Source organism: Colletotrichum siamense (assembly GCF_013390195.1).
Source record: "Colletotrichum siamense strain Cg363 chromosome Unknown KSG_Cg363_contig04, whole genome shotgun sequence".
Taxonomy (NCBI): Eukaryota; Fungi; Ascomycota; class Sordariomycetes; order Glomerellales; family Glomerellaceae; genus Colletotrichum; species Colletotrichum siamense.
In genome coordinates this window covers 4,301,614-4,318,368 of record NW_023501017.1, presented here as the reverse complement: position 1 = coordinate 4,318,368, position 16,755 = coordinate 4,301,614, and the positions used below count along the sequence as shown (strand labels likewise).

General features: G+C 49.1%; 7 protein-coding genes across 7 annotated transcripts; 3 read left to right on the top strand and 4 right to left on the bottom strand.

Moving 5' to 3' along the window:
- Positions 1–380: 380 nt before the first annotated feature.
- CGCS363_v007046 (uncharacterized protein) lies at positions 381–699 on the bottom strand (the record flags this gene model as incomplete). The annotated part of the gene is made up of 2 exons (XM_036638895.1): positions 381–446; positions 520–699. The coding sequence occupies 2 exons, from the start codon at positions 697–699 to the stop codon at positions 381–383; spliced, it is 246 nt and encodes an 81-aa protein (XP_036495805.1).
- A 3,026-nt stretch (positions 700–3,725) lies between these two features.
- Positions 3,726–4,571, bottom strand: CGCS363_v007045 (uncharacterized protein; the record flags this gene model as incomplete). Its single annotated transcript, XM_036638894.1, has 1 exon — positions 3,726–4,571. The coding sequence occupies one exon, from the start codon at positions 4,569–4,571 to the stop codon at positions 3,726–3,728; it is 846 nt and encodes a 281-aa protein (XP_036495806.1).
- Positions 4,572–5,158: 587 nt separating this feature from the next.
- Positions 5,159–6,004, top strand: CGCS363_v007044 (uncharacterized protein; the record flags this gene model as incomplete). Its single annotated transcript, XM_036638893.1, has 1 exon — positions 5,159–6,004. One exon carries the CDS (start codon positions 5,159–5,161, stop codon positions 6,002–6,004), a length of 846 nt encoding a protein of 281 aa, XP_036495807.1.
- A 370-nt stretch (positions 6,005–6,374) lies between these two features.
- On the bottom strand, positions 6,375–7,199 carry CGCS363_v007043 (uncharacterized protein; the record flags this gene model as incomplete). The annotated part of the gene is made up of 1 exon (XM_036638892.1): positions 6,375–7,199. One exon carries the CDS (start codon positions 7,197–7,199, stop codon positions 6,375–6,377), a length of 825 nt encoding a protein of 274 aa, XP_036495808.1.
- A 3,732-nt stretch (positions 7,200–10,931) lies between these two features.
- On the bottom strand, positions 10,932–12,054 carry CGCS363_v007042 (uncharacterized protein; the record flags this gene model as incomplete). The annotated part of the gene is made up of 3 exons (XM_036638891.1): positions 10,932–10,943; positions 11,031–11,859; positions 11,987–12,054. 3 exons carry the CDS (start codon positions 12,052–12,054, stop codon positions 10,932–10,934), a joined length of 909 nt encoding a protein of 302 aa, XP_036495809.1.
- A 414-nt stretch (positions 12,055–12,468) lies between these two features.
- CGCS363_v007041 (uncharacterized protein) lies at positions 12,469–13,326 on the top strand (the record flags this gene model as incomplete). The annotated part of the gene is made up of 1 exon (XM_036638890.1): positions 12,469–13,326. One exon carries the CDS (start codon positions 12,469–12,471, stop codon positions 13,324–13,326), a length of 858 nt encoding a protein of 285 aa, XP_036495810.1.
- A 1,166-nt stretch (positions 13,327–14,492) lies between these two features.
- Positions 14,493–15,191, top strand: CGCS363_v007040 (uncharacterized protein; the record flags this gene model as incomplete). The annotated part of the gene is made up of 1 exon (XM_036638889.1): positions 14,493–15,191. The coding sequence occupies one exon, from the start codon at positions 14,493–14,495 to the stop codon at positions 15,189–15,191; it is 699 nt and encodes a 232-aa protein (XP_036495811.1).
- Between the last annotated feature and the right edge of the window lie 1,564 nt (positions 15,192–16,755).

Here is a 16,755-nt window from a genome sequence, read left to right as displayed (position 1 = left end):
CTTTCTTGGCATCTACCTGATTAGAGGATGAACGCTGTCATAGGAAATTGAGATCATCTTCGGCATCACAATTCAGGGTTTGAGACGTGCATTTGACAATGACTCACGTGAGTAGAGTTGGATGGACATGCGATGAACCTCCTGCGGCAAAAGGATAGAACGGACGAAGCTTATTATCAGAGCCCTCCCAGCATGACAGGTCCAGTCACTCGCAGAACACGCCTGTGCAACCGAAAGAAATCAATTCTCAACTGCTACAATGTTCGCTCACTGGATATATGTATAACATTCATGCTGATCCTCCCAATATGTCGATGCTTAATTCGAAAGTAGAGACCTCTGATGTCCAACACCTAGGCCAACATCTGACCTGACGTCTCCTAGTAGCAGCTGATGCCAAAAGTGCCATTCTTGCAGACGCCGGTCTTCTTGCGCTCGCCACCAGGCTACATCCCCGGCCAGACATGTCAGCGACGAGAGCTTCTTTTGAGCAGAGAACTCAAACCGGTGTTTACTTACGTTGTCGATGCAGGTCACCTGGCAAGTCGCGCCAAGGTTGCCTTGACCGCACTCGGGCACGGTGTTGCAGTCAGACTCAACACTCTGGCGGGGCGCGAGAGGCTGGACGCGAGCCGGCATCTGAGCCGCGGCCTGGCCGATGGCAAGGGCGGCGATCGTGACGAAAACGAAGGAGCGCATATTGTTGTTGAATCGTGTTTGTGTTTGCGGTTTTCTTTTTTTGACGTTTGAAGAGAGTTTTGCGGCAGAATCAATAAAAGAGAGTTGTTCGGGGGGTCTGCAGAAGGGCGTGGGCTAGGGTGCGGTGTCCTCGAGGGAAGAAATGTCGCCGACTTTTGTATTGAGTCGCTTCTTGCCATATGACTTACATAGCACCTCCACTTCCCGCATGGATAGATTGATGTTGACCTCACCGGTGGGATCAATCAATCTGTTGCGATGATTCTATTGCATAGCATGCCGCGAGGCCCGTCGTTAAGGAATTTGGAGTTTGAGCATGAGACTGCGTGGTCAAACTCGATGCTATTATTTTTAACCCCTGCCCGAGTCATGAAGAGCACCAGAGCTATTGAGATCGCCCTCGTCGCCTGACTCCGGCACTCTCGGCAACGCAAGAGAACCTCGGAGTGCCAAGCGGTCGGTGTCGTGCTCGGCTTGGCCGAATTTATCGTGTGTGATGCTCGGTGCAGCGGGAGGCGGAGCTCTCCATAGTGTTTACTGATCCGGTCCGGACGGGAGTGTGGGCGTTGACTACACTACCACGCGATGCCAAGACCGTGGTTCATGTCTGAAACTATTGGTAGGTGAGAATGCAACCCTCGGGAAAGTTACTGAGTTGAATGTGACTCGGTTGCGTTCCTTAACTTTGTTTTATGTCACTGCAATATGTCTGTGTCTCGACCCCTTACTGCAAACCTGTTGTTTTGTCATTTATATCTATCCGCTGTCTCGGTCTAGCCCCAAGTTCCGCAATCAAGTTCTGCCCTGCTCTATTCTCCGATTTTCTCTGGCTCTGACTTTGTTTGCAACTCTAATTTCTCGGCTTGGCCCTGGACTCGGCCACCATGCTGCTTCCCTCGAGTGTGGGCCGTCTGGGACAGCGGCAATAGTTCGCGTTGACATTTCATGAGCGTGACTAGGGTCCTTTATGTGAATATGTTCTCTGTTTCTATTCTTCTTCCTTGTCCAGTATCGAAACTTTAATGTCCTTTTTATTCCTCTGTCATTGGACCTGCTCTCCGGTTTTGGTCCTCTCCGGCTCTGTTTGCGCTTTCTTCTATCTCTGAGACCAGAAAGTGGCCTCGAGCTGATTCTCCGACCTTCTCTGATTCTCTGTAACATTGATCTACCTCATTTCTCTTCAGGCCTGTCTCTAGGTCTGCTCCCTCCGTCCGTACGGCTTCTCTAGCCCTGGTTCTCTCTGGCCTTGTGTGTGTCTGAGACTCTAGCAGCCCAGCTGCGCCCGCCTCATCTTGGACGCCAGCCTTCTTCTCTCCGATGTGGGCGTTCTCGGGCAGCAAGAACAGTTGGGGCTGACATATTGGACCATAGTACCATCCTCCGAGGGGAAGATCTCCATGATACACCTTTTGGGAGAATGTTTGGATAATCCGATCAGTCCGTAAAGCTTGATGCCCTTCTCCTGAAATCTACGCCAGATGGAGCAAAAGTTCCGACCCTTGGGCATCGTGTCCCAGTACTGCAAGTCGGGGAACAACTGGTAATCCAGGGCGAGAGAGCGACGTCCACCGTGGAGAGTTCCGATCTCTTCTAAGTCTGCTCTGACGGGGCCGATGAGGGCCATGATGTGTCTGAGATTGGGAAGGGCGAGCAGAGCCTCGTTTCCCTCATACTTGTCAGCGCGGAGGCTGCAGATTGATGAAATGTATATGCTCTGGATCAGGTCGAGAGTGGCGTGTGACTTCGGGATGGGTGGGTGGTACGCCGGATAGAAGCAGCCCCCTCTGAAGTAAGAATCGGGCCGGACTACAGCATGGTGTGGGACGAAGGCGTCGACTTCTGGCAAGATGAGAGCGCTGACGGGCAGGATCTGGCCGAGGGCACCGCTCGAGACAAGACGGCGACACATAGGTACCGGTCGAAAGGTCTGCTAAACCATCTTGCGGCTCTTTTGGTTGATCTGCGAGGGCAGTCGGAGATCTCGGTGTCTTTGTTTCATCGCCTTCGCAAAGGGGCCTCCTCGGTGGAGATCGCCCACAACAAGCTTGCAGGGCAAATCATGTCGATAATAGGTCCATACAATCTCGCCGTACTGTTGTGCCTCGATACTGGCGATGAGGAACTCAACTATACTGAGGAACACCTCATACGGAAGGACGGAGGACGACGACTTTGACTGGGAAACCATGATGGGTGAGATTTTCGCAGGGCTGCAGCGAAGGGCAGTAAAAGCGGTGGGTAACGACGACGACGACAATTCTGATGGCGATGGCGGCGATGATGTGAGCAGAAAGCCTTGTTTAGATCTGTCGGCGCAAAGAAGCGAGAAAACTCAAATGACAGATGAAGGCATCTGAAATCCCCTAAACAGGTCAGGCAGGCTTTCAGAAGGAGGGGAGACGGAGACGGCGAACGAGAGTGGCAGACGAGGAAGAGAGACGAGGACGAGTGCGACGACAGCAAGCGACAGCGACGGCATCCAGAGCCAGGAGCAGGGACAGAGACGAGGACAACAGACGAAGGCAGCAGGCTGATAAACAACGCCTACCGATAACCAGAATATGGTAGACAACCCGGAGATGCAGTCTGAAGGTGGAGAGAAGGTAGGAGGCGCAGGCAAGTAAGGTGGGCTGCTAGAAGGAATGATCCGAAGATATTCACTTCTAATGGAAATGCTCAACGCTTATCGATTAGATAAACACAGGGTGTTGGTCTGACAAAGAAGAGTTTTACGCGATGGGTTTTGTGCAATTTGGAGGAAGGAGCGTCTGAATCCCTCGCGCCTTCGACGCGAGAAGCTAATGTTGAGATTCATTTTCACCCAGATGGACATTCTGAAAGTCAGAAAATCCACGCCTGTACATATGGGGGTCCATCCGATCCATTTCCATACCAAAACCAAAACCACCACCTCATTGCCCTATCCTTCCCCTGGGGATGCCCTCGTTGAGCCTGGAATCCTTAGTCTTCTCATCTTCAAGTTTAGTGGCACGACTTGGCCGCAACCCCATCGGTCCCCCCCATCTTCAAGGCGCCGTTTGCTGGATGATGGCCTTGCACTCATCGCAGTCGCAGTTCGGCCGCAGGTATCGAGCATTCATCTTCTTCTTGGCGGGATATAGCTCCATGAGCATGATGCCGGTGAAACTTGTTTCCGCGTACAGCTTCACACCCTTCTTTTTGAAAGGGGCCCACAAACCTCGAAGTTGGGGAACGTCGCGCATCCACTTGGCGAGTGAGTAAAACCTCTTCTCGTCAAGTGGTCTGATTCCATGGTGGACATTGCCGAAGCCTTGTTGAGGATCGATGCCGCCAATTTCAACCGAGATCTGCTTCAGGTTGGGAAGGGCAAGAAGTGTGGCCACACGGATGGCGTTTGAAGGTTTGAAATATTCCCAGGCAGGAAGATTGATGCGTTGGATGGCTTCAAGCGCGATGTGTCCCGATGGAGTAGGCAGGAAGATTGCTTGATCGTACCCTTGGTCAAGGTAATTGTATTCGATGTCTCTCAAGTTAAGCGGGATAAAGTCGTCTTTTTCAGGAAGAATCCAGGCGTTAATGAAGGGGTAAGGGTCAATCGGAATTCGGCGGAAAGTCTTGTGAACTAGGCCTCGTGTCTTGCGGTTGATCTGGGAAGCCAGACGAATGTCGTAAAAGCGTTCTCTCGTGATTTCCTCCGGGGCAATCGAGGCATTAGGAGATAGGGGAGGCGGAAATGGGTTGATTGCGATTTTGGTTGAGGACTCGTACATGTATGTAAGCGAGAACTTGTAAGGAGTTGCACGCGCTGCGGCTTCAGAGATGAGCATATCGATGATGCCGAGGAAGATCTCGTATGGAACGCCTCGTTTGCTCGACATCCCGGGTGCCATGGTTGCGATGTTTGGGGATGGTGTTTGACCCTCGATGAGGTTGGGAGGAAGAAAGAATGAACTCTTCAAAACTGTCGCGGAAAAATGGCTTGCTTGGTTTTTTCCATATATCATTCGCAATGAGTAATGGGTCTAGGATGCCTGCAGACCGAGTTTTCACCATGATTCCATCCAAGTCCATGGCATCGATGGAGCCGTTACCGGGAAGGTGCATCGCCAACGAAGCAAACAAACTAGACTCCCACAAACAAGAAAAAAAGAAAGCGATTACTTTTTGAATCTCAAATCTAGTAAATTCCACTCACCTGCCTAGGCACTTCTGAGTTGCAGCAGTCACATCAGGTAGTTTCTTTCAAAGAAGTTTCGGTGCCGTCGCTGCTGCTTCACCTCTCACATTCACCTGCGCCGACCAAGGCGAGCATCCACAGCACTCGAGAAGTCGGGGCAGCATCTCAAGGCTCCCACCCTCCATCTGGCCTCCGTTCGTCAGTCACCTCTCCACATCTTTCTCTCATTTTTTCTGACAAAAACAGAATCAGACGTTTGCTCCTCCATCTCAACTCAGCAAGAGCGAAATTGCCACAACCATGTCTCTCCAGAAGACAGCCCGCGGCAAAGCCGGTCCAGCTTCCCTCCCCTACGATGTCTTTCTCAACATCGTCGACATCCTCATCACCGAGGCTGAGGCCTGCACACTCGTAAAGGTGTGGACCCTCTACTACGACTTCGCCTCCCCTACCAAGCTTGCTGTCTGGGATGAGCTGCCCCGCCTCCGCCAACGCCCCAACTTGCAGGATCGCTTCGACCGCATCCGCCTGCCCTCGCAGATCAACCAGGCTACACGCGCCATGGTCCATCGCAAGTTCATCCGGGCCCCTTCCCACAATCGCCAGATGCCCGTCGACGTCTGGATCCGCCCCGAGAACGACGTCTTCATCCCCTGCTTTGCCGCCGATCCGGACTCCTTCCCCATTGAGGAGGAGGAGTACTTCAGACAGGCCATGATGCTTCCGACCCCGCCGGCCGCCGCCCTGATTCAGTCCATCCAGCGCGTTGCCACGCCCTCGTCGTGCTTCTGGTCCGATGACAACGCCTCTAGCGTCGCGGCTCTCTCGACCCTGCCGAATCTGAAGGACGTCATCATGGACGTCAGAAGATTCCAGCCTCCCTGCCGAGAACGCGACTTGAAGGAGGGTCCTATGCCCATCGACTATGAGATGTTCCCCGCCCTGGCGATCTGGAATGTCACCCATGGGGCTGGGTTCAACGCTGTCTTTCGGCCCTTGAAGAATAAGGGCGTCCGCGTCTACGGCTTCCGCGGTGAGGTTGAGAATTTGCTCATCGAGATTGTCGGTACCAAGGATGGCGTCGCCATGAAGCTGCTCCCCAGCGAGCGCAACTACTGCAAGTTCATGGTTCAGACCGAGGGTTGAAGAGAAGGATGAGAGGCAGATTTCGACGGTGTCTTCTGGTGGCTCATCGTCGCGCTTGGCTGGTCAATGAATCTGGAAGAGGGAAGGGCTTTTGGCCAAACGAGGAACTCTACACAGCAAGGAGGATGCCAAACACGACGAACAACATTGTGCAGTGGCTCGACAAAACAAAGATCAGTACTATAACCGTGATATGTGATCCTGATGTTTATTATGCTCTAAAGTCTCAAGTGTGCGACCGAAAATGAAAAGCTAGAATATGCCATGAAACTCCCCCCTAACCACCGCTCGCTGTTCCGGAAACCTCCCGGTCTGTAGTCTGTGAAAACGCCCTATCCACCACTTGAAATTCCAGACCCCCATCCACAGCCTATGATAACCATACTTTGATCTCATCGGGGCAGCTGATTATCTCAAAGCTGTTCTCTTTGTTGCGTTGCTCGAATATGTTGTGGCACCACATCTGTATGAAGATGCTGACGTTCTTGCTCTTCAATCTCCTCAGCATGCATGAAAGAGAAGTGTCCAACTCCCTCAAAGAAGGTATTCCACTAACTGACGGGTGCGCATCTTGTATGACCTCCGACAGCGGGACTAGGCCGAGAGGGTTGCCATCCTCGAGACGACTCTTTCTGGCGTCAGCAAGCCCTTCGAAAGCAGCGTTGATGAGGCCGATGGAGGTCACACTCCCCATCAGTCGGAGGCCACGGGATCCGACTCCAGTTCTCAAGAAGTGGGCGTCGTAGGGTGCGAGAACGATGTTCCGCAAGTTCTGAAGGACATGAAGATTGTGAGGCGTCAAGTGCTGAAAGGTTTCAGCTGGCTGCAGCATGTGTTTGTCGAGGACAAAGACGTCCTTCTCAAGGCAAACCCATTCCTTCTGGTTGTTCTCTGCGAGAGGAAGGTAGGCTTTGCGAGCAGCCCTTCGTATTCTTTTGTTGATTTGGAGGACAGTGCGAATCTGAAGATATCGCTCCTTTGCCAAAGCCACAGAGTCTCCCCGCCCTCTAGAACAGAAGACGCGACGTACAACTTGAAGCGTCTGTGCATGGCTGTAGAACTCGAAGTGTTGAGGCTGCAGGGTTGATGTGGTAGACGAAATCAGCTCGTCAGCGATCATGAGAATTAGCTCATAAGGGAGTTTTCTGAAGATCGTGGAGATGGACGAGGGAGGGGTTCCTGTGGCTGTGGCCATTGTGAAGGTCGATCTGATGAGAGGTGGGCTGGTGTATGATGACCGAGATGTGTTGTAATGAAAAGAATGTGAGCGAAGATAACAGCAGTGAAAATTTGGCGCGGTGACTGAAAGAGATTGTTCGATAGTGTGATTATCTGGAGCGGCAGGCGCGATGAATGTGAGGTCAGCTTGTAGTGTGGAGGGCTGAAGTTCACAAAGAAGACTTTGGATGGGACGAAGAGAGGTCCTTTCGTTCGTTTCAGTGTAGGAGGCGCGATTCAGAGATGGGTCTTGTAGCAAAAGTTGTATCGTAGAAACGATAGGAATTTGAGTTTCTGTGGGGGCCAACCTTTGCGCCCTCTCTCAGTGCTCGTTTGAAGTAGAATGTGAAGCAGTGTAGTTGGAGGAGAGAAGTTTGTGTCTGAATGTGATGTGATGCAGCTCTGTTTATATCCCAGTCGAGTTTGAGATTCTTGGAGAGTCGAGGCAGGAGGCACTCCAGGGGGAAGGAGAGAAGAAGGGCAGGATGGAGAAGGTGCCTCGGAGAAAGGCGACCACGCTAGAGACCAACGACCATGCCTGAGACCGGCGACCATACCAGAGGCCGACAACAGCGCAAGTGACCGACAACGAAGCCAGAAGCGACGATGAACGTGAAAGAATCTTGTATATTCATGGGTTGTCAGAAGTTAATGAAGGGGACAACTCACCTTCTGTGATTAACTCTCTATGCACCTTGGTGCTGCTGTTCCGCTGTGTGCGCTGAAGACTCTGCAGGCTACCTCTGGTTATTCCACCGTCTAGGTCGCACATGCGGCGAGAAGATATGCATCGTCAACTTATGATTGTCTCTCGGATAGTGTCATCAAGGGCTACTTCTAGGTTGGTGCCACAAATATCGACGAGCCTGCTCTTTGCCGAATCCAATCCAAGATCTCAAAGGTGTTCTGAGTTGCTTCGCAACATTCTTCAAATCGACCATCGAGGCAGGGCATAAGTCAATAGATGCTTCCACTTATTTATGCATGCTCCATGCCCCAGAAGGCATTTCAATGAAGTTGTACTTCTCTGCGCACGTCGCGGCCTGTGTCGGCCCCGATCTGGGATGGTTTAGGCTGGAGAGAATGCTGTGGTGCTTTGCGATTTTAGCCGAGATCGCGGATTCTGGCATCGCAAAGGACTTCCCACAGCTCTTGTGGCTGCAAGACCGATAGCTCGGATATGGAAGTTAGGTTGTAGTAAATCAGGCTTCCCTTGTGTCATCCCTTTCCGTTGGGTCCTTTTGGCCGACATTCACCGTATGGGCCTCGTGGTTCCATCGACGACGCCATCATTTGATCACTGTTAGGCTTAAATATAAAAGGACTTACCTTAGTACGCCATTCTGAAACGAGCATCTAGCCAGGCATCACCCAGATCCAAACACTGTATAGCTTCAAGCGCGTGTCTCATTCAAGGCCAATTTGTCTCGCAGACAAGACCATCCGGAAATCTCAAGCTCGATATGTCGCAGCCACCAGATGACGACTGCCAAATGGAGGCATCAAGAGCTCCAGAGAACGAATTCAAACCAAGCACTATCCCCCCTTACGAAATTTTCCTCCTCGTAATCGAAGCCATGATTGACAATGCCTTGGCTGTGACTACTTCGGCACACTGGTTACTCGAAGCCCACACAATGGCGACCTCCATGTTATATATTTATCTTGACATGAGGCCCAAGATGGAACACTTCAGAAGGCATCTTAATAGACACAGAGATCGGTACGCTCTGTTCAGAAGCGCCACTCAAATCAACCGCGACTCCCGCCGGATCGTCGAAAATAGCTTCCCTAGGTTTCCCTTTCGCGGAGCGTGGAGCAGGCACCACGCTGACAATGGATCAGTCTGGGTGTGCCCCAAGATCGACGTGTTCTTCTTGCCGCCTTTTGGATCGCCCCCAGTCCAGCCGGAAGACTATATCAATGATAAGCACGGTAGACTGGCCAGATTGAATGACGTCTTAGGAAGACGAGAGGTCTTTCGCAACCCGAACCCTGCTGCAGCGGCTCTCTTCCAGCACGTTAGAAACATCAGAATCTCTGGTATCTGTAGTGTGCTGATTGATTATTGCCCAGAGGAGATTCGCTGCATTGAATCTCTCCCTGCGCTCGAGCTAATCCAAATCTCTCACAGGCACATGCGCTTCCCACCCCCACTAAGGAATCTAGAGGCATTTTATGAAGAATTATTTTGTGAATTTTTATATAACTACAGGGAATATAAGGACCTTTTTTTCCTCTACCCTAACCTAAGCTAGTTTTCTTAACTACTATATCGTAACTTAGATAAAAGTAATAATAGTAATTAGTTCTTAAAGCTATTTACTATACTTCTTATTAAATATTTTATTAATTTCTTTTATATTATTCTTATTTTTTAAGTTCTTAGTAATCTTTTTAAATCTTTACTTAATTTAATAGAGAACTTAGTTCTAAAAATTTTCTAAAAACTTAATATATATTATAAAGAAATATAGAAATACTATATTATTATTTTTAACTAAAAAGATATAATTAAACTATTATTAAATATATAATAAACTAATATTTTTTAGATATTTAATATTATTAGTAATAAGAACTATATTAATTAAATAGGGGATATATATAAGATTTATTTTAGAAAGTTTTAAATTTAAATTATAGTATAATAAGGGATTACTTTTACTAACTTAGCTAAGTAGTTTAAAAATCCCTTTTATATACTCTATAAATTAGCTATAGAGGTTACGCTCCCTCTATATATTTCCCCGTTAGAGTTATGCAGTAGTTAACAAGGTGCGCCTCCAGGCGGCAAACTGCGAAGAAGAAAACTTAGAAGGGAAGAAAGGAATCCAGAGGACCGCCACCGCCATGGGGAGCTGATTCCCATTGATGAGTCGCTGTATCCATACGCGGCGGTTGCTGCAAATCTAGACCCATTCGGTCTGGAAGACTTGTGGGGGAAGCTACTCAAGCGTGGTGTGAGATTTGAGCTGACCGGGTATGCGGAGTCGGATGCAGAGGACATGACACCTCGCAATGAGCTTTTTCAAACGCCGGAGGGTCTTATGATGCGATTAACCGATCAGGAATGTCGTTGTTACCTCAATCCGGTTGAGACGGAGAGGAAGCAGATGATGGAGGAGATGGGCTTCGGGTCTCAGTGGTACGTTTCGTTGCCCAGGGACATGTCAAGCAATGACTTCATCGTCTGCCTTCAGAGGGAGGGGGGAACATGACTAATTGACATGTGCAAGATGTTCATTATTTAGTCGAGAATCAGACCAGGAAGTTTAGTGAGTTTGAGCTTAGTTCTCTGGCTTGGTTGACGCGATCCTTAGAAGGCGAAGTTGAAGTCTCAAATCATCGGTGTCCACATTCGTGAACAACCTCTCAAAATGGATCTTTCAGAGGTTCCTCTTGAAGATTTATTCGGGATACTGACCAGCTTGCGTTGAACTTGCCCTCCAAGGTCATGACTTGCCCCTTCTGCCAGCCTACGTCTTGTCACTCGCATGATTCGGGACTTCAGCGAGGAGAGGAACAGCTTAGCGAAATATCAAGGCGTTTTCGTCTTCCTTTGAATCATTCTGTTGATCTAATCACATTCCTTCTTGCCATTGCATCGCCCTTGTCACACGTCTTGTAGCCTCCTTCCGCCTACCCGCAACCTATCCACTAACCCAGCAACTCCACGCGCATGCCTCCAGAGCATTACAATTTCTCCTCATGTAGCTCGCTTGAACAAAGTCAGCTTGGCGAAAAGACACAGAAACGTCGCGGGCATCGAGCGCGTCGATCATTGTGTTCAAGGAAGGCGACGTACATGGACACCATAACGAGTGCCAATCATCTCCATGACGACACTGGAAACAATCGGGAATCTGTCAACCATGGTAATCTTGACTCCTTTCTCCCACAGCTTACCAAACACGTGGTTGAGTTGGGCTGAAGAGAAGTGGGGGAAGTGGGGGATCGAGGCCACGCCTTGATCGACGGGCCAGAGATACTCCAGGTCGGCGTTCGCCATGTTGGGGGGCCAAAAGCAGCTGGTGATCATATGGATCTGCTTGAGGTTCGGCAGAGCCGCCAGTTCCCACTGGGCCTCGAATCGGTTGATCAGGAAATTGAGGTTTCGGACCTTCAACGTCTGGATGTGCTTCACGATCTCCTTCGACTCGGGCGTGAGGTCGGGGGACCAGAAGGCTCCGAGGGCGCGGTTGAACTGCTCGGCGGCCAGGCGCGGGTGCGTCAGTCTGAACTGCCAGATGTCGGCGTCGGGGCAGATCCAGATAGGAGGCCACATCTCCTCCTTGACGTCATGGTCGTTGGTGTCGCCCCAGTCGCGCTGGTGGTACATGATAGCACGGGGGAAGGCCTTATCGACCATTATGCGAGTCTTGCGGTTGACCTGGCGGATGTCCTTGAAGATCTGGAAGCGTCTCTTCATGTCTGGCTCGGGACGTTGGCGGTGCTTGTCGGTGACAACGTAGAGCGGAGCAGACGAGGCGTCCGCCTTGGGAGCCGTGATTTGCCAAGTCATGGGCTGCTCGCAGGCTTTGTCATAAGCGATATCGACAAGGCTCTCACATATGAGAAGAACGACCTCGTAGGGAATCTTGGGGAATTGCTGCTTCTTCTCGCTGGCAGTGATGCTATGATTCCGTCAGCACTCCTTCCCGGCTGGGATTTTTGAGGACTCTCCAACGCAATCCCGGCGACCAGGCAAGCCACCACTGAATCGACGACTGAAATTGACATGAGAAACCAGAGATCACATACCCGTCATTATCATCGCGGAGGTTCATGGCCGCGAGGGCGCTGCCCAACGAAGGCGAGTTCTCGCTCATGTTGGCGATTCTGGTGATGTTGACGAGAACAAGTTTTCGTTGATTTGCTTGGGAGAAAATCTTTTTCCCCCCTCAGACGGAGAGATTGTGGGATTTGTGGGAGGGCAGGGCTCAACACCGGGTGCTTGTTGGACGAGGGCCTCGATGTCTGACATCAAGCGTGAACAAGGGGAGCGGAGCTGCTGAAAGACGCAGCGATATGGAACCCTCAGTATGAAAGGAAAGAGACAGGAAGCTGGTTATAAACGTACCAGGGTCAGCACCCGCCTGCACAGTCTTCTTTGACCCTTGTTCACTCAAGGCAGCGCCTTTGACTGCGGCATTCTCTATAAAACGCCAACTCTCCTCCCACTCTCTTGAACACGAACAACGCCAGTTGAAGTTCAACTCTCAGCTTCAACACCCAGATCCAGTATGGCTGTCGACGTCTCGCAACTAGGGGCAGACATGGCTACCATGCATCTTAATGGCCTTCCGATCCCTCACCTTCCATACGAGATATTTCTCCAAGTCGTTGAGAGTCTTATCTCCATTGCCATATCGGAGGCCACCGAACATCCCCTGAGCCTGAGCATCCAAGAGCCCGATGCTAGGGATGAGATCCACGGAAAGCACAAGATCTTACTCGGCAAGCATCAGTTTATTCGTCAAGCCGACATATCTCATCGGCTTGACCTCGTTCGCAATTTTCACCAGATTGACCGCAAGACACGTCGCATGGTTGCGTCTGCCCTTGTTCAGCTGCCAATCACAACATTTGAGTGCGGCGTGACCTACATATGGATGTGTCCTCGAGTCGATGCATTTCAGATCATTTTCCCCCTATCCTTTCTCCGCTCTCTCCGACACTCTCCCGCCCTTCACTTGATTGAGCATGTTGTTGTGAATCCTGTCGAGGCGTGTTTCACCATGTTCCCTGAAATCGTCGAAATCCTCACGGCATTGCCAGCGCTCAAGTCCGTGACGCTCATCTCATACTTTGGGGTCGATACGAACGCCCACATTCCCGGGAACCATCCGTGTCAGCACGAAAACGCTACCGTCGTCGACGAGAAATCATTGATAAAGTTGCCACCAGGTTTCGAACTAAGCGGCCCTTCGTGGGCGCCTATATGGGAACGAAAGGTCGCCTTCTATCTCACCGGCTATTATCAAAACTACCTGTTTCGACGCAACATTCAGCTGTTTCGTTATCAAGATGGTGCTGACTTTGGCTCGAAAAGCAGTAGTGACGGAAGTCTGCTGATAAGAAGGTTGGATCCTTTTTCTTAGGAACATCAAGACCCCATAAATGTGGGCGACTTAACTGCCGGATCATGCTGCCACACATTACTTCTCTGTATATGCCAGTTTACTCTGACGAGAGAACGGGGAAAGGTCAATATTGAAAACAGGCTCGAAATATGAATGGCAGCGGGAGAGACAGCGGGAGAGACCTTTGACTCCGACTGACGCCTAACGTCCAGTGTCGTTGTCACATCATGTAGACAATGGATCCAGGCGGCAAACTGCGAAGAAAAAGTTAGAAGGGAAGAAAGATTCATCTAGACAATGTAAAGGGCGTAATACTGAATCTTTGGCTTGGCTCCGACGGGTTGAAGTACCCTGACCACGACATTGGAAAACCCTTTCGGCCATAAGGTTTTACCATGATGGATGTTTCTGGCTGTGGACCAGAGAGCCCATGATGGTTCTCAATTCATTGTAGGATATATAGACCTTCGGCCCTGATCTGCTTCTAACGCGGACCTTGGATCTCTGTCAATTCCAGCCAGGTTGCATGGTATTCAACCTCCAGATGAGTCGTCTTTAATAGCAGGGCACACCAATATGACGTCCAGCTGTGAGCCTCTGGAGCGAACTTATATATCATAGACTCGCCAGAAGCGTTGGAGGTAGAGCTTTCGACGGTTGAGTAGTTATCAGGGTCGTGTAGGGACATCCATCGATGAACATTGTGCTCTTTGCTATCCGCGTACCCACTGAACCCAGTGGCGACGCAAGGGGGAACAAGTTACGTGTGGATGAGCAACCTTTTCAAGACAAATGACAAACTACCTTGCTACTCGCTTTCCATACAATCTCTGATGCTTCCTTTTCTCACATTTAATTCACCCATCGCTAGGTCAGACGACACCATCAATTTCACCTTCTACACAGTGAATTCGCAGCCGACAGCACGTACTTCAGACGAACGAAACATATAAAAGAAGCCTCACATCCTCTAATTTTCTTTTTCTCTATTTTACCTTCTACATAACCTGCTTTGTCTCAGGGGAGGATAACAAAAGTCCTTTCTCTTGCCACAACATTTCTTTCACAATTCATTTGCCCAACACCCCAGCACAACAGCACACAATACAATAAAGATGGCAGCCAGCACCACTACCGCGGCGTCTGCTCCCCTCCCCCATTTGCCATATGAGCTTGTCCTGCACATGGCCCAGTATGTCATTGGGGATGTCTACGCCGCCATCACCCGGAACGAATGCACACACGGTGGGGTCAGGTGGACGCTGGGAGTGCGTCAAAGTTGGACCAAAAATTCATCAGACTACATCATCTACCCCGAGTTCAAAGCGGACTTGCTGGGGAGATGGGGAACGCCGTTTCGTCTTCTGCGAACGATCTCGCAGGTTGATGTTACCCTGAGGAAGGAAGTGTTAAAACACTTTGCTCCATTCCGGGGGGCCGCCTCATGCTCATTCGAGGATCTCGGATTGGCATGGATTGCCACAGGAGACACCTTTCTGTTAGGAAGGGATCTGTCGTTCTGGTGGTCTTTACTCGGCTCACTGGTCGACATGTGCGCATTCGAAAAGCAGATACTCGGGACTATTCAGGAGGTCCATCTCGATAGCCTGAAGTCGATCAAGTTTCTGAGAGGGGAAATCGGAGACGACGAAGTCAAAAGACTTTTGCAGCTCTTTCCCACCCTACGGAGAGTTCTCATTGGAATCCCCAAGAGGAGGGATCTCATCTTCACGGAGTACACCGACGACAATCTGTCTCCCCTTACCAGGGACTCCTTTACCGACCCGACCAAGATCCCCCCATTCTTCGACATCATCTGGACAGCTGGTGTGAAGACCAACACCTATTATTCGAGCGACGCCGCCATCTTCGACACAGCCTAAGAACTTGATAACAACATCAAAGAATGGATGACTATAGGCGCTAGCACGTATTCAAGCCTGAGATTACAATGCAATCAGGTAAATTTTCGTTTCCACACAGATTCGGACTTCCACTGACATCACGCGCCAGGTCGATAATGACTACAACGATGATAATGACGATAATGACAATGATTTGGGAATTCTCGGCGTAGATACGAAGGGACAGAATTCACAAAGCAGCGTGCAACGCGCAGACGGCAAGGACTGTGCGACAAGACAACAAAGGTCTTGCAGCGGCATTTTATGAAGAATTCGTTTGTGAATTTTTGTATAACTAGGGATACATAAGAGGTCCCCCTTACTCTAACTACCCCCTATATATCTAGTAAACTACTTTTATTAACTACTACTTTATTAAGCTATAGTACTACTTTAAGTTCTACTAATAAGTTCTTTTACTTTAGATAGTTTAATTAATTTACTTCGTAATATTAATTATTAGTTATTTTATTATTTTTAAATACTTTAGTAATATTTTTAAACTTATTAAATATTTTAAAAAGAAATAGATTATTATAGCTATATTAATAGAGGATAATATATATTAGTAAGTAATAGAAGAATAATATTTCTTTAAATTTATTATAGTTCTAAAAAAAAAAGTATTTATTTTAAAACTTATAAATATTATCCTCTTTTTCTTTAATAAATTAAATAGAACTATTATTATTCTTAAAGTAGTTATAGAAGTAATAAATATAGTATTATTTTAATATTTTAGTATAATAAGTTATAATAGTATAAAAAAGGAGATATTTATTTCTTAGTAATTTACGCTCTTTTTATATACCCCTATAAGTAGCTATAGAGGTTTCTCTATAAACTATCCTAGCCCTTAATTATTCCCCGTAAGAGTTATACAGTAGTTAACAAGGTGCGCCTCTAGGCGGCAAACTGCGGAAGAAAAGTTAGAAGGGAAGAAAGAGTCTTGCGGCGGAAGACAAAGCGCTTTGGATGCATCATCCCTGACCAGCACTGGGGCTTTATGAGCTACACTTGGCGTTTGGGTTTATTTCAGAACTGCTTGATAAATAAGGCCAGTCGCCTGACAGGCCACCTTAATACACAATACCCTATTGGTACTGCATACCTAGCATGAGAATATCATCAGAACAACGGCAGCCGGTCAACAGAGGTTTTCCAAGGCCGAGAAGATGTCCAAATTCTCGACGTGTCGTCCAGTCGGCCCCAGATGAGGTGCTGGAAACAACTTGGAATTGCAACACCCCGCAGGAGCTGGCTTTAGAAAGACACTTAACCATTTCTTAAATAGACTCGCCTCTTCTTCTCGGCTATGATCCGAAGGCTGACTACGGCCAAGGTGTGCCCTACTACGTCGAGAGGTCTAGAAAAGAAGTAGTGCCATGGTGGACATCAGTCCAAGTCTGGGGGCTCATGTGACACTAGAAGAAGAGCGAGATCAATCTAGACGTCAAAAACAAGGAAATAAAATGTCACATATTCCGTTTATCCCAATATCTACGAAACTAGATGCCACATGACCAGAAACTGAGAGGCTCGC